Genomic DNA, 24395 nt, shown 5'->3' with positions numbered 1-24395 from the left:
TAACCTATTAAATCAGCTTAGGTTAGTTACACAACAACAAAATAGACTTTTAGTGACGGTCTTTTCCATCCCTAAAGGCCCTATGCTCTGTCATGAACTGCCCTAGGATCAATCACTAATTGTCTTGTCACTAAATCATCTAACGGTCAGAACTGTCACTATAGTACCCCTTTAGCAATGACAAAGACTGTCACTATAGTGCCCATTTAGTGACAGTTTTGTATGTCACCTTAGCTCTTGCCTATAGAGACAGCTTTGAAAGACTAATAGTGATAGATTAGGTCATCGCTAATGTCCATTTGCTAAAAAAAATTATATATAAATGTTTTTAGAAATTCATATTTGATTTATTTAAGTTTTTATATACATATACAAGTTTGTGCTTATAAAAATGGGTAAATATTGGCTACTAATGAAGGTACATAACTAATGAGCTAGAAATCATAGGTGCGAGTTTTATCAGCTCAATCTAACCACACAGATGTGTTCAACATGGTTTGTTTGTTAAGGATCAAGCTTTGGATCATGCTTTTGTCATATAAAAATGTAATCTTTTGAGTTATGAAATTTTGACACATTGTGGACCGTTGATTTTTGGACTCCTTTAAAAACCTAATTACTTGTCATAATCACATGATTCAAAAGAAGTTTAGTACGGAACAAACCATGTAGATCACATCCATAACATTTGATCTACAAAAAAATCAGTACTTTTTGAAGAAAAAATGATTTCTACTCATTAGTTTCTTACCTTCAATTGTAGCCAATATTTACCCTATAAAAATAGAGATTTTATAATTTGTAGTTACATAAATAGATCATTAAATTGTATATTCGTATAAAGATCGCAATTTTTTTAGTACATATGAATCACTATAAATTTATAAATTAGTATTGATATTACTACTACTTAATGTTTAGAGGTTTTATTTATCTATATTACTATTTCTGTGTATATTAAACTATATATTACTATGTAATGAGGCCCCTCACCTCGGGTCTCTCCTTGGACTACCAAAACCAAATTAATGCATACAACCCTCAATCACATCATACACATGTTCTTTAACCTGGTCCGGGTTGATGCAAGCATTACCCATGCTAAACATTAAGTACATTAAAAAGTCCTTGCTGGCCTTACAAAGGTGTGTTGTTGCCAATGTTTGACATTGTAACTAGTTAGAAAGTGGAGTGTCGCTTACGGGATTCCAGTAACAATGCCTTTAATTGATTATTTACGAGCATCAAGTACATTGAAAAGTCCTTAAAAAGCGTGTTGTTGATGTTCAATAATGGTGACCTCTGTTAATGGTGGACGTGTACCATAGACATTATAAATAACAAAAAAAGAAGGGTGTTGCTATTGATGTCCAATGACAGTGCCCTTTATTAATGATAGATGAGCAACAAATACGTTAAAAATGTTGTAACAAACAATTGCTAAAACAAGATTTTGGAAAAACAAGATCCCAAGCTTAGAGGCACATTCTTAAAATTGCTATCTTTAAGACTTCAATCGCCTCACTTCAGGATTTTTGAAGATGTGAAAAGGGTTTGTTTGTCATTGAGTTCCCAGGATACAACTAGGCTTGGACTTCAAGAGCATCACTGCTTCGCAAGATCAGGTGACCTCTCCCACACGTGAACCTAGTAAGCCAAAATGAGAACAAAAGAATAGAAAGAGCAAAAGCTTGAGAATCAAAAAATTTGATTAACCTGAAGACGAAAATAAGGAGATTTATAGGCTTTTGGAAGGCCAACATGTTTTTTCTGATAAATGAAATTAAATGTCATAAATCCAATAGTTTAAAAATTAGACAAAAATGATCTTGATCGGTCACCCACCTTTGACCAACCGTCAAGGACCTTCAAAACTATCCAACCGTTTTAAAGTCTTTCAAACAACCAAACCATTCGAGAAAACATAAAGTCAAAGAAGACTTGATCAAAGGGGACCTTAGTGCCTCATACGCACCTCGCACCGCTGCGAGCACGTGAAGTACAAAGTGCGTTATCAAAATGCCACATTTCTCCTAAAGCGCCATTGGGTACACACGTGCACGTGTGCGCAAATGACACATCTGTTCTTGCACAAAGCGCAACAACGTCTGCAAGCCACCCTAATACATAAGATTTACCAAAGTTAAGAATAGAGAACAAATACTTTATTTAAACCACCATAAAAATCTCTCCCTCTTGGATATGAGACTAAACATTTTCAAAACACTTTTAGTGGGAAGCAATAAAGCACAAAAACTTTACAAAAGAAGGTATATTTTGAAACTTTTTTCAATAATCCCCCACTAGTTTCAAAATATATTTAGCTTGCATAAAAACTTATGCATTAGTGAGAGTGTCTGCAGGACTGGAATCTGCACTTAGTGAAAGAAAACCTAAATTAACCAAGGTGCTAAGTGGACTTACCTTGAACTTAGTTCCTTATATTGTTAACTGAATTTTCAATCACATAGGTTTTCAAAAGTTTAATTGTCTGGATTTTAAGTTGACACATTTAGAGCCTTGTGCTTATCTGAATTCATGAGTGCTCTAGAGAATTGTCAATTCTCATAAGAAGTGACTTACACTTCTACACTCATATAGGTGAGTTTGTCTAGGTATTCTGTAACACACGCCCTAGCCTTAAGGCCTACAAATCCATTAAGAGTTATTAGCTCAACCTTCACATTAGTTACATCTCATAAGCACACATCAAGAATGAGCTCACATAAATATGTTCAATACATGTCATTCATCAATTCGTTTCTTATTGAACTTAGGCATGTAGGATATTCAACGCTCTAGGTTGAGTATCCTTGGACGATGACTTAATTGACTTAATTCTCATTCTCCTCGATGTTTTAATGATGACATCTCTCGAAAGGCGTTTAGTTAATGGGTCTGCCAAGTTTTGGCATGACTTCACATATTTCAAAGATATATTATTGTCATCAATCATGTCTTATAAAATTATGTTTTATACTAATATGTCTAAACTTTTCATTGTATTTTATATTAACTGCTTTATATATAGTTGATTGACAATAACAAAACATTAAAATAGCAGGTATGAACTTATCACCTAGTGAAATATCCACTAGCATATTCTTAAGTCACTCAACTTTTCTACAAATAAATGACAAAATAATAAACTCAGATTTCATTATAGAATAAGTTATACATGCATGTTTCTTAGACCCCATGCAATTGCTCGTCCACCAAGGGTAAAAACCTAGTCACTCATTGATTTAAAATATTCAAATTTAGTGTTTTAACCTGTATCACTATACCCTTAAATAGTAGCAGAAAACTTGATATAGTGGATCTCGTAGTCTAAAGTATGCTTAAGATATTTAAGAATTTTATTCATAGCATTCTAATGTTGATGTTCAGGATTATTAAGATATCTACACACCTTGCTCATTGCACAAGCTATATCAAGCCTTGTGTAGTTTATTGCATACATAAGATTACCTACAACACTAGCATATTTTAATTGTTGAACACTTACACCAATATTAGGAGTCAATTTCACGTTTGAATCATATGAAGTGCATGTAAGTGAACAATTAATATATTCATATTTTGTAAGAATTTTCTCAATATAATGTGATTGACATAATGCAATGCCATTATTATTTATCATAATTTTGATTATTAAAATAATATCGATAATACCCAAATCTTTCATACAAAACATGAAAGATAAAAATCTTTTTGTTTGTTTTATATGTTCAATATTAGAACCCAAAATAAGCATGTCATCAACATATAAATAAATTATAATAATAAAATTATAATTTACTTTACTGTAAACACACTTATCAACATCATGTATTTTGAAATCATTATTTATCAAAGAACTATCAAATTTCTCATGTCATTGCTTAGGGGCTTGTTTTAATCAGTATAAATATTTTTCAACTTTACAAACTTTGCTTTATTGCCCTAGCACTACAAAGCCTTTAGGTTGCTCCATATATATCTCTTCATCTAATTCTCTATTAAAAAAAGGGTATTTTCATGTTTATTTGATAAATTTCAAGCTTATATATGATAGCTATGACAATCCGAATTCTAATAGTAGCTATTCAGGTTACATGAGCAAAATAATCAATACCTTTTTGTTTAAATTATTTTGCAATCAAACAAATTTTAAATCTATCAATTGTACCATCGACTTTTAGCTTCTTTTTGAAAATCTATTTTCAGTCAATAATTTTTCAACCAATAGGTAAATCTACTAATTTTGAACCATTATTAGACACAATTGAATCAATTTCATTATTTACAGTTTCTCTTCAAAAGAAAACATCTTGAGAATACATAGCCTCTTGAAAATATACAGAATCATTTTCAATCATAAATGTATAAAATTCAGAACCAAAATTAGTTAGTTTTCTAATGCATTTACTTAGTGTTGTGAGAGGCGTACGCCTCAGTACCTGAAGCGTATGCCACAGAGGCGAGGCGCACGCTCAAGGTACTGAGGCGTTGCTGTGATGCGCCCCTCATCAACCTCCGACCAGTTGTGACCACCGACCACCGGAGTTGCTATGCTGCAGCTGCTGCTCAGTCTTCTCCGACCACCGGACGACTGGCATATCCCTCGCTTCTGTACCATCTGGGTGGGTGGCCCTTCTCTTACTGCCTCCCCTCCCACCGCTTCACTTCCATTCCAGTTGTGAGAGGCGTACGCCTCAGTACCTGAGGCGTATGCCTCAGAGGCGAAGCGCAGGCTCAACGCCTCGCTTCGCCTCATCGCATTTAACAACCTTGCATTTACTATGCCTAACTTCAACTTCTGGTTCAACATTACAATCATCAAAATATTCAATCATGTCATTAACCGGATGTTCATCAACTACAGTTCGACTACCATGAAGAAGACAATCAAATGCATTTTATGTTCTATAAAAGATGCATTTTTAGATTCAATAATAACACCATTAGTAACGTCTAAATATCTATATGCTTTACTATATTTATTATAGTCAACAAATACACATTTGAATACTTTAGGTCCAACCTTCTTTCTTTTATTTTTTGAAATTTTAAATATGCTAAACAACCCCAAACACAAAAATAGCTAAGATTTGGTTTCTTACCAAAACATAATTTATAAGGTGATTTATCAAATTTAGAGTAAGGAACACGATTTAGATAGTAAGTAGAGCCTCTCTCCATAAGTTGAGATATAGACCCGTATTAAGAAGCATATCATTTACCATTTCTACAAGTATTTTTTTTCTACTATACCATTCTATTTAGGAGTTTTAGGGGTAGATGTTTAATGAATGATATCATTATCTGCACATAATTTATCAAAATTTTTACCTAAGTATTCACCTTCTCTATCTGTTCTTAAATATGCAATCTTGGTTTTAAATCTATTTTGTACTCCAGCCAAATAAAGAAGAAATTTAAAAAATGCTTCAGATTTATGTTTGATCAAATAAATATAACAAAATTTAGAACATTCATCTATAAAGGTAATGAAATACCTATTACCACTATGACTTAGAATATGATCTATCGTACATACATCTGAATGCACTAATTCAAACAATTTATAATTTTTTTCTACATTAAGAAATGAAAGTCTAGTAATCTCAATTTGAATATATGTCTCACACTTATGATTATGTTCTATTTTGACATGGCAAGGAAGGAAACCAAAATTATTCATATTATAAATGCTGCAAGAATTAATATATCTTAATCATGAATGTCAAAGAAAATATGAGTCAACCATATAAAACATAAGTAACAAATTCAATTACGCTCATCTTGAACATACTGCTAGTGACAAACCCTTTACCTATAAAGATTTTTTCTTTGGTCATAGTTGCAATCTCAGATTCAATAACATTTTTAAAACCATTTTGTGAAAATAGATCTGCAAAGATTAAGTTCTTATGAACTTTTGGAGCATAGTGGATATTCTCAAGTGTTAGGACTTTCTCAGAAGTGAATTTAATTTTCATACTTTCTTTTCCTAGTTGACAAAGAGTTTTCTATAAAGAGATTACATCCCTCCCCCACTACTTCATACGACTTGAATAAGTTTCTCTCGTTTGCCACATGAACAATGTTTTCAGTATCATGGTACCAATCTTTATTCATAGCCACCATGAAGGTTTCATATATTACAACAACACACTTCTCCTCTGATTCATTTGGCTTAAGACTAATCGTCTTTCATTCTTTGCATTCTTTACTAAAATGACCTAACTTGCTACAAACACTGCAGTTGATTTTCTTTTTATCAGTTAGTATTTTTTTCACAAAATTCTTTTTGTTTCTCTAAGTTTTCATAATTTTGCCACCTTTTTACTAATAGTATTTACTTTAGGACAACTATCATTAGGACTCAAATTATTTTTGTCACAAAGATGAGTCTCTTCCTCAATTCGGATGTCCTTAAGAAGACATATAAAGTGATTTTCTTATTTTTATGTTTTAGGTGATTCTTATATTCCTTTTAGGAATCAAGTAGTTTCCAATGACGTCTACAAGTTGGAAGTCATCATCAATATACATATCTTCTCCGTTGATCTTATAAGCCAATAATTGCATCTTATGAATTTGAGTAAATATTGGCTTATCATCAATAATAGAAAAATTAATATACTGGTCTATAAAGAACCTTTTATTTTCAGTGTCTTCTGCATTGTACTTAATCTCTAGAGCATTCCATAATTATTTAGCTAACTCCAAAGGAGAATACATGTCAAACAGAGAATCAACTACAGTATTCAAGATATGCTCTTTGCATTAGTAGTTGTCTGTGTGCCACTTTTCTCGCTCTTTCTTATGTTCTTCTATCTCAACTTCTCCAGAAACAACAGTGAGATAAGACTTTTTGAGGACATAGTCGATGTGCAACTCAGACAATAGGAAGGAGACCTTCGATTGCCACCGCTTGAAATTTGACCCATCAAATTGATTAAGCTTCTCAAGGTCACGACTTAACAAATTGATAGAGTTGGATGTCGAATCAGAGGCGATATTGAAGTTCTAAAATTGTTGCAATAAACAGTGGCAAAAAATAGGATTTTGAAAAAATGAGATCCCAAGCCTTGAGGCACGTTCTTAATATCGCTATCTTTAGAACTTCAATCGCCCCACTTTGGGATTTCTAAAGATTTATAAAAGGTTTGTTTGCGACTAAGTTTTCAGGATACAACTAGGCTTAGACCTTAGAAGCATCAGTGTTGCACAAGATCAAGTGTCCTCTCCTACACATGAACTTAGCAAGCCAAAACGAGAACAAAAGAATAAAAAAAGGAAAAGCTTGAGAATAAGAAAATTTGATGAACCAAAAGACAAAAATAAAGAGATTTATAGACTTTTGTAAGGTCAACACATTTTTTCTAATAAATGAAATTAAATGTCATAAATCTAATATTTTAAAAATTAGTCAAAAATGACCTTAAATAGTCACCTTCCTTTGACCAACGATCAAGGACTGCTAAAATCGTTCAACAGTCACAACACCCCATAAACACTATATAAATATATTTTTAACCGTTCAATAAGCACAATGCCCCATAAATCAAGATCATTTTTTTGAATGAATGTAATGAATACAATGTATAAGCAAAATCAGTTTTCAATGAATGAATGCAATGTATGAGTGTATTCATTTTTTGAATGAATGGAATGAATGCAATGTATTAGTAGATTTAGTTTTGAATGAATGAATGCAATGTATGATCGTGTTCATTTTTTTGAATGAATGAAATGAATGCAATGTATGACAAGTTCTATTTTGAATGAATGAATACAATATATGATCTGGTTTTATTTTTTTGAATGAATGGAATAAATGTAATGTATGAGCAAATTCAGTTTTGAATGAATAGATGCAATGTATGATCCCATTTATTTTTTTGAATGAATATAATGAATGCAATGTATGAGCAGAATCAATTTTGAATAAATGAATGCAATGTATGAGTATATTCATTTTTTTAATGAATGAAATGAATGCAATGTATTAGCAGATTCAATTTTGAATGAATGAATGCAATGTATGAGCATGTTCATTTTTTTGAATGAATAAAATGAATGCAATGTATGAGAAGTTCAATTTTAAATGAATAAATGCAATTTATGAGCATGTTCATTTTTGAATGAATAGAATGAATGCAGTATATAAGAAAATTCAATTATGAGGAGTTTAGTTTGAATAGTTAATATAAATTTATATGAATCGTCAAACTTTAAGGATGTAAATTTTGAGTTTAAATTTTTAATGTTCTTTAAATATTCTATGATTTGTAAATTATGTTTTGTAAGTGAATGATGTTTCTTTTACAATTAACGAGGTTCTGCAATTGTAAACAAGGGAATTGTGTAAATACTGTAAAGAAGTGAAAGAAAAAACAACTTATGTAATGGGCACAAATGTTTTTTTGTAAAGTCTCAATCATTTTTGTCGTCTGCTATGGCAGTTAACCTAAAGGACAGACATGAAAGGGTTACACAAATATGGGGATGATTGTGAAAATTGCTCTAAAGTAGGGATTGATTTGAGAATGTTTTATAAGATAGGGACCATTTTGAAAAAACCCTTAACCCTAAACCCTAAACCTTAATCTCTTTGCCCTAAGCTCTAAACCCTAAACCTTGAACATCTTAAAAAGCGTTCTCTTAAGCTGCAAGAAGACTTTCATAGGCTAGTGGGATATCTTGATTGGCTATGCGAAATACAAAAAAGGATCGTATTATACGACAAAATGGTTTGTTTTCTAAAATGCCCTATGATTTCAAAATTCGCCCAATGTCCAAATTTACAAATTTTTTATTGTAAAAGGATATTTTTATTGTTCGCACAAGTGAATTTTCTCCGAATATGCAAACTTCCTCCCAAATATTCAAATATGTGAATTTTCTCTCAAATATACAAATTTTCTCTCGCATATTTATGAATGTCCTCCTTCGTGTGCCCCTTACATGATTTTATTAAAAGGAGGCTCGCATATTTTGGGGACATTCACAACCATGAGTTGTAAAGGTCCCCAAAATGTGATTACTTTTTTTAAACAAATACCATCCAAAAAATTTCACCTCGAGGGGGCTCACACCCCCAAACCCTCACCTTACGGGCAAGGGAGCACGACCCCCTGCCCCCACCAACTTACCGCGAAATTGGACTCACAAAAGTTATAGATTTATATCAAGGTAGAAATCGAGCTCCACATTCCTCCAACATTTCACACATTTTGGAGACCTTTGCAACTCATAGTTGTAAATGTCATACTATATTTGTGAATGTCAGACAAAGGGCCTCGTGCAAGTATTTGCAAAAGTGTCGTTAAAGGTTAAAAAATTCTTTAGTGGTGCTTTTGAAGTGCCGCTAAAGGTAAAAAAACTTTTAATGGTACTTCAAAAGTGTCACTAATGCCTTTAAGAGAAAATTCACATATTTAGAAGAAAATCGCATATTCTCATATTTGCAAGAAAATGTGTATACTTGAGAGAAAATTCGTATATTTAAGAGAAAATTTGCATATTTGGATATTTAGAAAGAAGTTTGCATATCTTGAGAAGATTTGCTTGTGCAAAGGGTAAAAAAGTCCTTTTACACTTAAAAAACATCAAGAAAATTTCAAAATTTGTAGGACATTTCGGAAAACACATCATTTTTGGAATACAATACTATCATTTTCCACGTGAATTAAGCCTTCAAAAGAAAGGCACTAGTTGTGAATCCTTTGCTTCTTTCGGATGTTTCTTTAGCAATTGCCCATGCTTGACTAGAACATAGTTTGTAGATCTCTATTTAGTAAACATTTTAAAGAATAAAGTAATAGACTACCAACAACAGGGTCGGATGATCATTTTTTCTGAATGCTGGCAGCAGACCACGTTTTGTTGGGAAAACAGGCTTGACATGATCATAACCTTATTTGCTTATTTTCACCCACCTTGAATATAAGTCCATAAAAGAATGTGATGGTTGACCGGATATCTGTGTGTGTGTGTGTGTGTGAGAGAGAGAGAGAGAGAGAGAGAGAGAGAGAGAGAGAGAGAGAGAGAGAGAGAGAGAGAGAGAGAGGCACCTACAAGATGGCAAAAGGAAAATTGAAAAATAAGAAAAGTTGCAACCCCAATCAAAGAAAACCAATAAAACCTTGACATTTACATAGTCAATTACACAGAAACGGAAGAAATTAAATCCAAATATCCCGTTTCTACAAAAGAGTTCGATCTATACCACAAATGACACAAACCCATGACCGATCGCTTTCCATCACTGTCCAACATCTTCTTTACATAACGTGGACTTAGCCACCTGTACGGCGATCACAAACAAAGGCCAGTGCTTAGTGGCCCTTGAATATTTTAACAAATGCAAGGCAAAAGAGAACAGAAAAGAATGAATGTTTTTTTAAGGCAAGTAAACGGCATCGATCTAGAATCCATCTCTGCATCTCACAACCTTTTTACCTTTTACCCATTTTTCGACAACTTGACCGGAGGGTAAATGATAGTTTAACAAAATAAAATTAGAATAAAATAAGGAAGCAGCATTTTAAGCAGGCGCTCGAATGGGGAGCCTGCAAATATTTATTGTCAAAGAATCACAACCTTAAACCTCCAGTCTGTCCATGTCATGCATAGAAGTTGGCTCTGGAAATATCTCTTTGGAAAGCCTCTTATGAGATGACACATCTCCTTGAACACTTCCCTGTGAGCCTGCTGTTCCAGGTTGTTTCATGCTATTATTTCCCTCTCTAGGGACGCCAGTAACGGCTACAATCTCTGACGAGCTCTGCCTCCAACTGCCAAATAGAGCGGAATTCCAAGAGCCCCTGGACGATGTAGTCCGTAGCCTTGCGGATGCACTCGCATTGACATTCTCCTCTCTAACAACTTTTAGGGGATTCTCCAATGCTTTGAGGATGTATCTCATGAGTGGCCGTTTTGCAGGCTTGGGATTTAAACATGACCTGGCCACAATTGCCATCGCCCACACCTCCTCTAACAGATCTTCATCTACGATAAGGTTAGGATCAACAATCTTTGTCACCAGTTCTTTTTCGTTTATGTTGATGTGAGGCAACGCCCAGTCCAGCCACTCGCTCGTGCTTGTACCATTGGAACCGCTGATACCAAGCTTACCAGTGACTAATTCAAGCAGCACCATGCCAAAGCAATAAACATCAAATGCACAAGTTGCTGAGGGTGAACCTGATCACGTTGAAGCAGAATAACAATCATCAGAATCTCAATTTCAAGCATTTAAATGCAAGAAGGCAACAAAAGGAAGACCAAAAGCAGAAGTTAAAACAAGAGCAACAGCCACGGAGCTATCCAATTTATGCTATCTTTCAACTTCCAACCCCCAGTAAAAGACTGATCATAAATAATGCAAGATTCCCATGCAAAGCCTCTGTGAATAAATGTAGCAAAATAACAAGCCTGCTATTGACATATAGAGTGAATCATACCAGAAGTGCTTTGCTCCGAAACCCTGCACATCATCAACAAAAAAAGTAAGAGCATTAGCAGATCAAGATATGTACTGAAGTCAAACAGAAAAACAGCTGTATGCTTGGATCTCTCAAGAGACAACTAGGAAAGGAAAACCCCGTCAGAACACAAGTACCTAGGCGTAGGTATGAGGGTGCTGTCACCTCTATGGAGATATCATAAAAATATCTGACACTTGTACAAGTCATTACCATTTGTGCAATGTGTCTTGACATTAGCCGATGGAGTTCTTAAGATGAAAGAGTTTCTTACTTGAGATACGGAAATAAGCCATTTAAATCTGTCATGAATGATATTCTTGGAAAGTTATAAACAATGGAGCTGATGTTCTCATAAAAAGAATTCAGGAGCTCATATACTGATAGCTCTAGTTCTTTTCATACTATCATGTCGTTTTCACGTATCATGGTTCATTATATTTGACTTCCCCTTGTCTAATAATCCATAGCAACCAGCAGTTGCACATAATGCCCCCATAATTTATATAACAAAGTTTTCATTCCAGGTTGTAAGTAGATAATTTATAGAAGCAATTCCCATTTTATTGGGAGCATATCAGAGCATGATTTACGTTCCAAAAAGACTTCCATTTCAGTGGTGACATTTGCTTTCAATTTACTAACAGAACAGTTCTGCATTAATTTGCAAGGAAATATCCTATTAACTGTCCTTTACATCAAGGTTCAATTCTAATCAGTGTTACATCATGATGTCATAAAAATATCATTAATGCCAGTTTAAGATAGTTGTCTTTCCCTTGCCATGCTTGGTGGATATGGCAAAATCCACGCTGCTGCTGGAAAATTTGGCGAGGGAAAATTAAAATATAAATGCAGCATATGAGCTCAAGCGCATGCATGCATGCAAAAACGCAACAGCAAGTTGAACATGATGTAGGTTCACAAGTTGAACATGATGTAAGTGCAGTATATGTAACATTTTTTAGCTTCAAGTATAACATTTTCAAGGGTAAGATCGAGACCCATGAACAGGGTTAATTACAAATTGCCCCTGTGTGTGAGGGAGAGAGATGTTTTGAGATCAACGGCTGGTAAATTTAACCTAATTAAAAAGGTAAAAGGACAACTAGAAAGACCATAGGGTTGGGATAAAGAGGAATGAAAAGGCATGAGATTAGGAATTGAAAGGCTAAAAATAAGATTAAAAAAAACTTTGCATTATTTCATAAGAAGAAATCGCAAGAGAAACTATAAAAAGACCAAATAAACCCTAAAGAGAGAAATACTTACTGTGAAAACCGCAATAATCTGGATATGACACTTTGGTGACCATCACCTTCCTGAGTGCACACCTCGCTTAAGCTTCCCAGCCGTACTTCGAATTTGTCATCCAAAAGAATACTACTTGCTTGAACATTTCTGCAATCAGAGAAACAAATTAAGTACCTGAATGTCTTGCAATTAAGAACATGCCACAAGACTCATACTTTCATATTACATAAATAAATATATCATGGCAATAGTTGCACTAGATTTTCAATTGGTTTTCACTCATTACTTGATTTTCCTATTACAATGTCGGATCATCTGATGGCATCGTTGTTGGAGTGTGGAGCCTGATTTCTACCTTGATATAAATTCCTAATTTGGAGGGTTTCCAACTTTGTGGTAAGTTGACAGAGGGGTTGCAAGGGGGCAATGCCCCTGCCCATAAGGTGAGGGTTCGAGGGCGCCAGCCTTCGAAGCAAAAAAATTTTAGAGTTGTAATTTTACCCATAATAGATATTTTTACTTGAATCTACTTTCTTAAGTGGAAAAATGGTGAAAATGCACTCTTACTATAGCAAACCACAAAATCCCTCTCCCATGCGCATGGTTCGGCCCCCAAGTCGCTCTCACGACTCCTAGTGTGTGTGGATACCCCTTTAATGGCCTCTACACAAATGAGGCGTCGACTCCCAAGAGGTATTTAAAACCCCAAAAAACACACGATTCAGCCCTTTTTAAAGTGCGCCGAAGGTGTATCGTATGATACACCTTGTATCGTACGCCAGAGTATGATACAAGGTTATATTGTATTGTTATTTCTCATAGTAACGATATATATAGTACGATATAGTACGATACTTACAACATTGTTATAAAGTACTTCTCAAAGTAAGATAAACAAAGATATGGAATCATGCAAAAATATTCACAAAAGAACAGAGTAGGCGACATAGAGTACAAAAAGCTCTTCAACCTTTGGACAATGAAAGATGAGACCAACAAATAGACTACTAACAAGATTTATGATAGAGAAGGTGAATAGCACCAATCTTATAATCAATAAGACAACATAGTTATGTCAGCCTCAGCCTTTGACATGCCAATATTTAGCAAATTCCCATCACAATAAATAAGTATTCCATCATATTCTTGGTTTCTCTAAATTTCTAGACACCAAAATCTAGAATAAAATGTGGTGTGTGTGTGCATATTTTCTATAGTCAACTGCATGTGCAATTGACCTAGAAACTCATAGGTGCAAATTGTTTTGACTCTACCTTACACCATAGAATTATATATACCTTCTTAATGACTACCAAAACTACATTATATGACATGAGAACGGAGAGGAATGATACAATATATATGGAGGGTCAGATGTGCAAAAAACATTGAAAAAATTAAAAATATTACACATTTTTACTAGGGGGCTCCTTAACCACGAGCTATGTAGTTAAAATCCCTCTGAGGCTCCCGCCTAAGCTAGCTAGGAGCAAGTCTACCGCCTAGGAGTGCCTAGGTGCCCATGCAAGTACCTAGGTTGGAGAAGGGGAGACACCGAAGTTGGTATTTTACATTTGTTTTTACAATATTTAAAACAATATAATCATGTTTTGATTGTGTATTTTGAAATATTAAGTTTTTCAGTATTTTTTTTATTTTCATGTTTTTCTTGTAGATTTTTATTTTAAATAATTTTATTTTTTTTGTGACTCTAGGTGACGCATCTAAACTAATATTTGTTTAGATGCAGTTGAATGCTACAAATGTAATTATGTTTTAATTGTTTAGATTTGTTTATGAAGTTTTTTTTAAGTTTTGGTTGTTTAGCTTCATAACTGTGTTGAACATGTATTTTCTATTATACTTAAGAACTTATTGTAATTTTTTAATTTCCTTTTTTTGGTCCCGACTAAGCTGACCCCAATTGTTTTGGGATGAAGGCGTAGTTGTTGTTGTTGTTGTTGGTCCCGACTAAGCTGACTGCCACCGTCTAGGCCTTTGAAGGGGCTGGTGTCTAGGCACCGACTAGCACTTTTGACTACTTAAGCCCATGATATATATATATATATATATAACCCATTTCTGTACTAAAGGGTAGTTAATAACCCATAGGTCGAAACTAGTAGGTGTGAGTGCGAGTACGGGTACGGTAGATCTATGCAAACAAGAGTGTGTACCACCATAAGGTATCATGGTACAAAACCACCATATGTTTTCCCTATTGTCAATCAAGACCTACAGATATGATCTACATACAATTCTTAGTAGAAAACAAGATTTGGATAATGTATCCATGACCTGCATGCTGGTTTTTTAAGATCTTCGAAGACCAATGGCACACAATGTACCGAAATTTCATGATATATTAAAAAACATGATCCAAGGTATTGATTCCTATCCAAAAACTATATTGAATACATCTATCACGTCTGATGGAGAAGATGCAGCCTATTCCCATAGCTTCTATGCAGAGGACACACACACACACACACACACACACACACACACACACACACACACACACACACTGGTGCAGATGTGCACATGATATCAATCAATGCAATCTCATCTACTTTGCAAGCATATTGGACCATGCAGATGGGGGTTAGCATGGCTTATTCAGTACGATCACATTTACAGATAAAACTAATGTAGATAGAACATTAAAAGCAACATTAGCAATGCCAGGATTAGTGCAGGGGAACAAAATATTATGTTTTCCAGTATATCCATGTATGAGAGAGAGAGAGACCTGTGAACTAGAGGTGGTGTAAATTCATGGTGAAGATATGATAAAGCCTCAGCTGCTCCAGTGGCTATTTTCAACCTTGTTATCCAATCCAGTGACTGTAAGCTGTCTTGGACACTCGTGTCCTTCCTGTGCAGAGCATGAGAAAGATCCCCATTTGGCATATACTTGTAGACAAGGAGTTTCTCATTCTCATTCTCATTCTCCAAACAGTGCCCCAGAAGTGGAACCAATCTTGTGTGTGAAGCCCTGCCGAATACATCTAGTTCTACCATATAAGCTTCCCTGCTGACAGTGTTCAAATTAATCCTCTTTACCACAATAGGGATCCCACCATCCAAATTACCACGGTAAAGATCTCCAGAATGCCCATGCTTAATAAGATTTGAACTACTGAAATCTGTTGTAGCATGAAGCAGTTGCTCGTAGGAAAAGACTTCTCCCAAACTCAAAAGATTAACAGAGATCCCAACAGGAGGTGGAAAACCTCCTGATGACACTACAGCTGCAGTGTTCCTGTTGCTCCCTCTATGATGGAGATGACGCTGGCCATTGTTTGCATCATTTTTCCTTTCAAGTCTAAGTATACATTGAACACAGACCAACACAAGGAGAAGAAGTCCCAGCCCACCAAAAGCTCCACCTAATATGGCTTTCCAGTGTTTGTTCTTCTGTCTTGAACTCCCTTGCTGGCTGGTATTTGAGCGATCAAACCCCACAAAGAGTAAGCCCCTTCCTTTGTAGAATGAAGAGCATTCCTCAACCGTTCTCTGGTCAGGCAGGTCCTGGAGGCAATTCATCTTGAAGGAAGCATTGTGTGCACTAGCATTGAGACCATCAAGGATACTACCCTGGAAATAGTTGTACGATAGATCGAACAAATTCAAGCGCATGAGGACCGAACCAAGCTGTGGAGACAAAGTCCCATAGAAGAGATTGTGGGACAGATTGAGGACAGCTGCAGAACTGGGATTCCACGACCCTGAAAACAGGGTGCTTTCTGAAAGATTTCCAGTAAGATTGTTGTCAGAGACATCAAACAGACAGAGCTGGAGGTTTAGGCGTCCAACTGTGTCGGGGAGAGCACCAGAGAGGTTGTTGCTGTTCAAGACAAGAGCCTGAAGATGGGGGAGGTTTGGAATCTCAGCTGGGAGCCCGCCCGATAAGGAATTCTTAGAGAGTAGCAATTCCTGCAAATTCTTCAGGCTTCCCAACTCCTCGGGTATGGGTCCTGAGAGGGAGTTGAACCGGAGATCTAGTAGGGTCAAGGACGAGAGGTCTCCAAGCTGAGGAGGGATGGAACCGGCGAGGGCGTTATTGGAGAGGAGCAGGAAACGAAGGTTGCGCAGAGTGCCCAGAGCAGGAGGGAGGGGGCCCTCAAGAAGGTTATCAGATAGGTTGAGGAGCCAGAGATTGGAAGAGAAGGAGGGGGATGGGATGGATCCGGTGAGAGAGTTGTGAGAAAGATCCAGGATGGTAAGACTGGAAAGGGAAGTGAGCGAGGGAGGGATGGAACCATTGATGGAAGAGAAGTGGAGATCCAAGAGGGAAAGGTGATCCAGACGACCGAACCAATCCGGGATGGATCCTGGGAGTAGAAAAAGGGAAGCATTGAAAGAAGAAAGGGAGGTGAGGTTCAAGAGTGCATCAGCGGAGAACTGAGGGTTCAATTTCCCTATCCTGGTTCTCTTGAAACCGGAGATGTTGAGACCGACTACGACGCCGTCTTGGCAACTGACGCCTACCCATCGAGTACAGGGGTCGACTTTTCTAGGCCAATCCCTGCTTCTTATACCTAAAGAAGACCTGAGGTTGAAGAGAGCCGCAAGCTCCGAAGGCGAACTAAGAGGGGGATCCGGCGATGGTGGTGGTGGTTGTGCATCTGCGACAAGACAGATGCATAGGAGGCAGTACAAGAGAAGGTAGCAAGGCCGCTTAACCACTGTGAATCGTTGTTTTTTCTGATGGCGGCCGTAGTGATTCGCCATATGACTGCTCAGTATCAGGGTTATTACAATCAATCGATCTATCTACCTGCCTATCAAATCTGTGTTTCTACTCCTCGCCGGTGCGTACCAGTATGAGACGTCGATTCAGACGGTTTACTTGGTGTATCTCTGCTTTTAATGCTGCTGCTGCTACAACCACCATCGTCACCAGCAAAGGTAGTAAAATGAATAGATAAAACTTTTGTTCAAGCCCCCACCCACACACCCCAGTCGTATTTGTCTTCTTCCTCCTCCTAACTAAGGCTGACTTTCGATTCTTCAGATAATGCTGCTACGATGACACTAGTGGTTATCAAGTAAAACCCCCTAGACCTGGAGTCTTCGTCGCCTACTAGTGGGAGCGGCAGCACCCCTACTATGGCAAATGAAGCAGAAGAGAAACACCTAACCTCCTAGAAAATGGGGAAAACGAAAAACATCATCCTCATCATCAAGATCAAGGTAAAAACAGGGTCGTCCCGCATAACTTACCTCATCTATGCACCTCTCCTGAGAGGAAAACATAAATAAAACCCTTGTTCTCTAGCTGCTTCATTGCCAAATATCATTCTTCCCGGATATGATTATGCACGACAACTGTCGAATCACAAAATGAGGAAAAGGAAGCGGAGGGATTCGGTCCTTCCAAACTCCTTCCCAGGTCGACTCCCTCCCTTCAACCAAGAAACAAGCCTCTGCTGCGCCTGTCGCTGCCCCGTGCTCTCACCATTTCCTTTTGCCTTTTGCTGATGTATCCGCCGATTCACCGGTCAGGCACCAGAAACCAATTCCCCCAAATCACCAATCACGGCCAATACCATCCACGAAATCACCCACCACTGCTGCTGCTGGCATTGCTTTGCTGACAGGCACCCGAAGCCGACGCCGATAATCGCCGGGGTTGACCTGTGGTAATTCAGCCACCCACGACCTTTCCCGGCGCCCCTAACCTTGGCTCAGTTAGTCTCCGGACTGCAGGTGGCTGTCCCCGGCCTCCCGCCTCCCCCGCTCTTAAATTATTCCCACTTCACCAAATCTTTAATGGTAGCCTCTCCCCTCCTGTATCCTTCCCATTTAGAAAGAAATTCATTAGGAAATTAACCAGACTCTGATGAAGATTTATTATAATACAAGTTCCTTTTTCTTCTAAATGTTATTTAACTGGTTGATATCAAATCGTCCGTGAGCTGACTAAATCACCCTCGCCGTTTCTTTAAGAGCATCTGACGCCGCAACAGCTTGGCCACTCCTAAACAATCTTCCCCGTGTAGCATCAGTCCAACCACAAGGAACGAACCACCTCAATCCCTTACTGAGACACTTTGGTGGTTTATTTGAGACATTTGACTTTCCTTTTTGTCTCATTTCACACTTTCCTTTCCCATATTCACGACTTGTCTTTTTCTTTATTTTGTTTGGAGGAATCCATTGGTTCGTTTCAGTCTTGGACCTTGGTAGATTTTTTTTTTCTATAATCAAGCTGGTGTTAGGCAGACTCCTACCAGTATACTTGGTAAGATCTTAAAAAGAAAAACTTGATTATTATATATACCCTACCGGTATACTTGGAAAGATCTTAAAAAGAAAAACTTTATTATTATATGGTGTTTGAGAAGAAGAGTTTCTTAAAAAAAAAAAAGAATAAGTTGTTTCCCTTTGTGTGTGTGTGTGTGTATAAAATTGATGTACAGGTTCCATAGCATGACCCGCACCCTCTCTAATATCATTCTTGAAGCCTAATACATTTACTACCATTCATACAAATATGAGACTTTCCGGTGGTGGCTAAAATTTTTTATCGAAACATGATCATGTGCATCGGTATGTATTATATAACATAATACATCCGACATATACGTGTACTGGAATTCGATCTTATAGGACTTAAGGTCAGACTCGGATGTGAAAATGCTGAAACCGAATTTTAGTTTGATTATCACTCAGATATTACTTTGTTTACCAAATCCAATTAAACAAACTGGAATTTGGTCCAAACCATTTATATTACTATTTTTAAATTACTTGTCGACTGCAAGTCAGACAAAATTTTAGGTTTCATTTTTTGGGATTGTCCGAGGGAAAAACCCTCTAATCACCGACCACACATTGGCTGGCTGGCCTCCAGTTGGTAAAACCCTTTGAACAATGTTGTCAGTATCGGTTATTGGCCCTGAGTTGTTTGGCCAACGATTCAGGTGAATAGGTAGATACCGATTCTCAAGTGAATCGTTTCTGAATCAGCTAAAAAATATGTTGTGTCAATCAAAACGTGACGTGTTAAAACCATTAAAATAATATTAAAGAATTAATTTTAAGTATTTTTTATATTTATTAAAAAATAGTCAATTCAGGTTAGTGTCGTATCGATTTTCTGCTGATAGGATACGTATCGGCCAATATGCACGATACTGATAACATTGCCCTTGAGGTTCCCCTGCCCATTGGAAAGTACACCCAGCTTCGTTCTTGCGGCACAGTGGGTCTCAAACTTGTATTGTTCCATCAACTGGGTAACATTTACAAATTTTATGTTTAATTGTTACAAAAATGTTTCAAGTTTAATGAAGCGGTGTTGAGCAAAAGAACAGAAAAACAAAGGAAACAAATTGCAACATTCAAACACCGCCAAGCCCCAAGGCAAGTTGGCTTAGTCAGGTGGGGCCTTGGCTGCTAGACGGGCAGTCAAGGTTTGATTTTCATGGGTGTCGTTTTTCTGAGCAAACCATTACATAGCATAGGCTCCGGGAGCAGAAGTCCTAGCCTCAGAGTTTTGCGCTACTGGCACGATCTCCGTAAGTGCGGCAGGTGCAATCAGGTCTTCGGGTACGGTTTCTTGAGGTTATAAATTAAAAAAAAAAAGAAAAACGCCAATGGATGAAAAAAAAATAGAGGTGCAAGGAAAGTTTACGAGAGGGTGTTGTGTGTTCTCTCCGAAACACAAATTTGCGTGTTTCAGTGTGTACGGAGGAATATCTTGTGACCCGCGATAATTCATATGCCAATGTTGCCAACGATGACTTTATAATAAAATAACATATAAAAAAGGTAGATATGCTTTTGACAGAAATGTCCTCCTGTAAGATAGACATGCATTGGACAAAAATGTCCTCCCGCTCCTCATAAATAGATTTGCATGTTCCGCTTTTGTTTTTATCTTTTGTTACACATGGCCGCCTTCTCGTTTCTGCCTGATGACTTGTGAAACTCGATTCATAGTTTTTTCCCTTACAAAAGGGGGGAGGAGGGTCCAGAGGTTCCCCTCAGTGTGAGTCCCTCTGTGCGGTCAGCGGGCGGGGGTCTCTGGGTGGCAGCCCCCCAGAACAAAATTTTCTTGGACCCGACTTGTTTAGGTTTAGAGTTGTCGCCCTTGCCTTGTATAAATTCTTTCTTTTCTTTCTCTCTTATAATTGTTGAAAAGAGCAATATGATTTCTCTTTGGGCGGACGTGGGTTTTTTTACTCTCTCTAGTTTGAGAAAAGTTTTTTTTTACATAAATTTGTGTGTCCCTCTTCTTTGTGGTTTGATTGTTCTTGTTTCTTTGTTTTTTTGCTTGAGCATTTTCTAACATTGCATTGTGTAGAAATCAGATCAGAGAGTAGCGATTTACAGTAGAAATCCGATAAGAGAGTAACGATTTATAATAGAAATCAAATTAGAGAGTAGTGATTTACAATACAAATCAGATTAGAGAGTAGCGATTTACAGTACAAATCAGATCAGGGAGTAGTGATTTACAATAGAAATTTGATTTGTATTGTAAATCGCTACTCTCTGATTTGATTTCTACTGTAAATCACTAGTCTCTAATCTGATTTATACTGTAAATCGCTACTCTCTTATCTGATTTCTAATATAAATCACTACTCTATGATCTGATTGCTACTGTAAATCGCTACCCTCTTATCTAATTTCTATTGTAAATCGCTACTCTCTGATCTGATTTCTACTGTAAATCGCTACTCTCTGATCTGATTTCTACTGTAAATCGCTACTCTCTTATCTGATTTCTACTGTAAATTGCTACTTTTATCTGATTTCTACTGTAAATCGCTACTCTCTGATCTGATTTCTACAGTAAATCGCTACTCTCTGATCTGATTTATACTATAAATTGCTACTTTCTGATTTGATTTCTACTGTAAATCGCTACTCTCTTATCTGATTTTTATCGTAAATCGTTATTATCTGATTTGATTTCTATTGTAAATCGCTACTCTACTCAGTTTGACGTTGCCACCATTATCTCTACTGTAAATCGCTCTTCACTGTTTACTCAGTTCGACGCTTGCACCCTGGTATCATGATGAATAATAGATAGAATGTTATTTTCTCTGGTAGTTCAACTATTTCTCACAAACAGACGATGATAAAAGGTGCTTCGACGATAGTAGACAACAGTGACAAATGGTACTCCGGCGACAGTAGACGACGACAAAGGGTGCTCCGACGATATTAGACAATGGCAAAGGGTGCGTCGTCAAAGAGAGTTCATGTTAAAACAGATGATGCATCATCAAAGGGTGATCTAGAACGTTTAGGGCGACATATTCCGATGAACTCCTGTTAAAGCAGAGGAGTTTACTCCTTAAGGCGGAAACAATGATGATTTTAATCCTTTCTGACGAGAGGACATTTTTGTCCTTTACTCAAAACATTAATTTATGACGCTAATGGCGAAAAAGGGTACTTAAGTCTTTGCAAACACACCAGACTCTGATGCTAAGTGATGCCGACACACACGAAGAAGTGAGCCCCACGTGCTTACATACGTGGCGCTCATTCAAACCCGAGAACACGCACCTGCATGTTTGGGAGGGGGGACATATATACGACTGATGTTGAATGAGTTATGATGTGGACATGAGTGTCGATCCACCAAGTCTTGATCATAAAACTGGCGTCGACAGTCACTGCCACATCATCCTTCTTAAGTTGGCCCTGCCAGTACGTGCAACCCCCAAAACAACACCACATCCCCGAAAAGGTACCCATCCTATTTTTTGATATATCATGTATGTATATGCCAATCCTCACTTGGTCTTTTGTATGATCCTGGCCCATCCAGGATGCATTGGGGTTGGACGTAGGGGTGGCAATTAGGTCGTGTTGGCGGGTCGGGTCGGCGAGTCAACATACCTCAACACGAACTCGACCCGTTTATTAAACGGGTCGGTTGTGGCAAACACAAACCCGACCCATTTATTAAACAAGTAACCCGACACGGCACGGTTAACCCGTTTAATAAATGGGTCAGGTCGGATAAATGGGTTGGCGGGTCGGGTTCGAGTAAATGGGTAAACGAATTGGCAGGCAGGTCGGGATCGGATAAACGGGTTGGTGGATAGGGTTCGGGCAAACCGGTTGACCCACCCGCCTAACCCATTTATTAAACGGGTCAGCCGGGTTGGCGGCTTGGCATACCCCTAACACGAACCTGACCCGTTTAATAAACTGGTTAGGCAGGTCGACCCATTTATCGACACGAAACCGTTTAAGCCAAACCCAAACCCAGCTAAAAAGGGGGTTGGCGGGTGGTGTCAGATTTTGCCACCCCTAGTTGGACGGTAGAGTACGGTACCTCTCTCAGACCGAGACTACTGCTGCTGGGTGTTATTAAGCCATTTAATTACCACAGCTAGTAAGTTTAACTAAAAGTTCCTTTTCTCTCTCAAAGAAAACGGTATCACCAGTTGGCTTTCATCCGCAAATCCATGTTTCTACCAACACTCCCGTACTTGAAAAGGTGCGTCGTCAACCAAGAAAGGCAACCTTCTGTCCTACAAATTAAGTATCATCAATTGTAACGCATTTATAATCACTCAATGCGCCTTAACCCTTTGCATGCCAACAAAAAGTGCACCTTTATGAGCCAACAACACGTTAGGTGGCAAGGAGCAGTTAGTGCACGTCACCTTGTGTTGGGACGTTGTAAGTTAGAATCCCATGGTATGGTTGTATAACTGGTAGGGGTCTGCCAAACCCCAGCTTTCTCTCTCCAGCTCTCTCTCGCAAAAAAAAAAATACGTTGGGTGGTAAGGACTAAGCACAGGTATTCTCTTTTTTTTTTTAGAATTAAGCACAGGCATTCCCTAGCTCAGACATTAAGTTCAGCTCTAGAAATGGGCGCTTAAAATTATAATTCGAGGATCAATTAGAAGAAGGGGATGGAAAAAACGGTCCAAGACTCCTTGTATTCGTTCATCATGAAAATAAAAGGCAATGTTGTCAGTATCGGTATCTCAATGGCTGGGACGCTGATTCAGCTGTATGGATACTTAAGTGAATCATTTTGTATCGGCCAGAAAATAATAATAAAATATTATATGTCAATCTTAACATGATACATGTTAAAACTATTAAAATATTATTAAATTTTAAAAATTTAATTTTTGGTATTTTTGTATTTATTAAAAAATAGCTGATTCAGGGGTGAAGCGTATCGATTTTCTGCCCGTATGCCCCGATACTGATAACATTGCCTTGGACCTTGTCCATTACCGTTAGTTTGTTTGTTGTCTAATAAGGATTCTTGTGTCAAATGACATCCGAGCTAGGCAAGATGCAATTCTCGCCCCTCGAAAGACAAAATAATCTCAAACCCATGCCAACGAAATATGGCGCATTTGAAATATATTATCCGCCCTACCCTCTATTGTACAAATAGAACCAGTAAACTTTGAGGATACCTTATCTTCACCGTGGAAACATGTAGAGCTGCATGGCCAGCTAAAATTTCAAAATAACCAAAATATGCTTGATTCTTAATTACATGAATTTCCCTACTCATGTGCTCCTTACCATAACTGCATAAAACACGAAGCATTTAAAGAAGCTTTAAAAGAAGCAAGTAGGAAACATTGAAAGCTACATAGGAAGTAATACGAAAGAAGCATATAAAGCCTTTTGACCAAAAATACATGTCAC

At 37.3% G+C, this 24395-nt stretch overlaps 1 protein-coding gene across 2 annotated transcripts; it reads right to left on the bottom strand.

Annotated features, from left to right (window-relative positions):
- Positions 1-10118: 10118 nt before the first annotated feature.
- On the bottom strand, positions 10119-18518 carry LOC149847613 (putative LRR receptor-like serine/threonine-protein kinase At2g16250). Of its 2 annotated transcripts, XM_089988997.1 has the most exons (5): positions 17964-18466; positions 15487-17884; positions 12753-12881; positions 11460-11482; positions 10119-11199 (listed from the first exon to the last, which is right to left on the bottom strand). In XM_089988997.1, the coding sequence occupies exons 2-5, from the start codon at positions 17469-17471 to the stop codon at positions 10598-10600; spliced, it is 2739 nt and encodes a 912-aa protein (XP_089845123.1). In that variant the 5' UTR covers positions 17472-17884; positions 17964-18466; the 3' UTR covers positions 10119-10597. The 2 variants fall into 2 exon arrangements, with proteins under 2 accessions (XP_089845123.1, XP_089838794.1); XM_089982668.1 differs by having other exon boundaries at positions 15487-18518.
- Positions 18519-24395: the final 5877 nt, after the last annotated feature.

Source organism: Nuphar pumila, chromosome 1 (genome assembly GCF_984573655.1).
Source record: "Nuphar pumila chromosome 1, dmNupPumi1.hap1.1, whole genome shotgun sequence".
Taxonomy (NCBI): Eukaryota; Viridiplantae; Streptophyta; class Magnoliopsida; order Nymphaeales; family Nymphaeaceae; genus Nuphar; species Nuphar pumila.
This window is presented reverse-complemented; position numbering and strand designations above follow the sequence as displayed.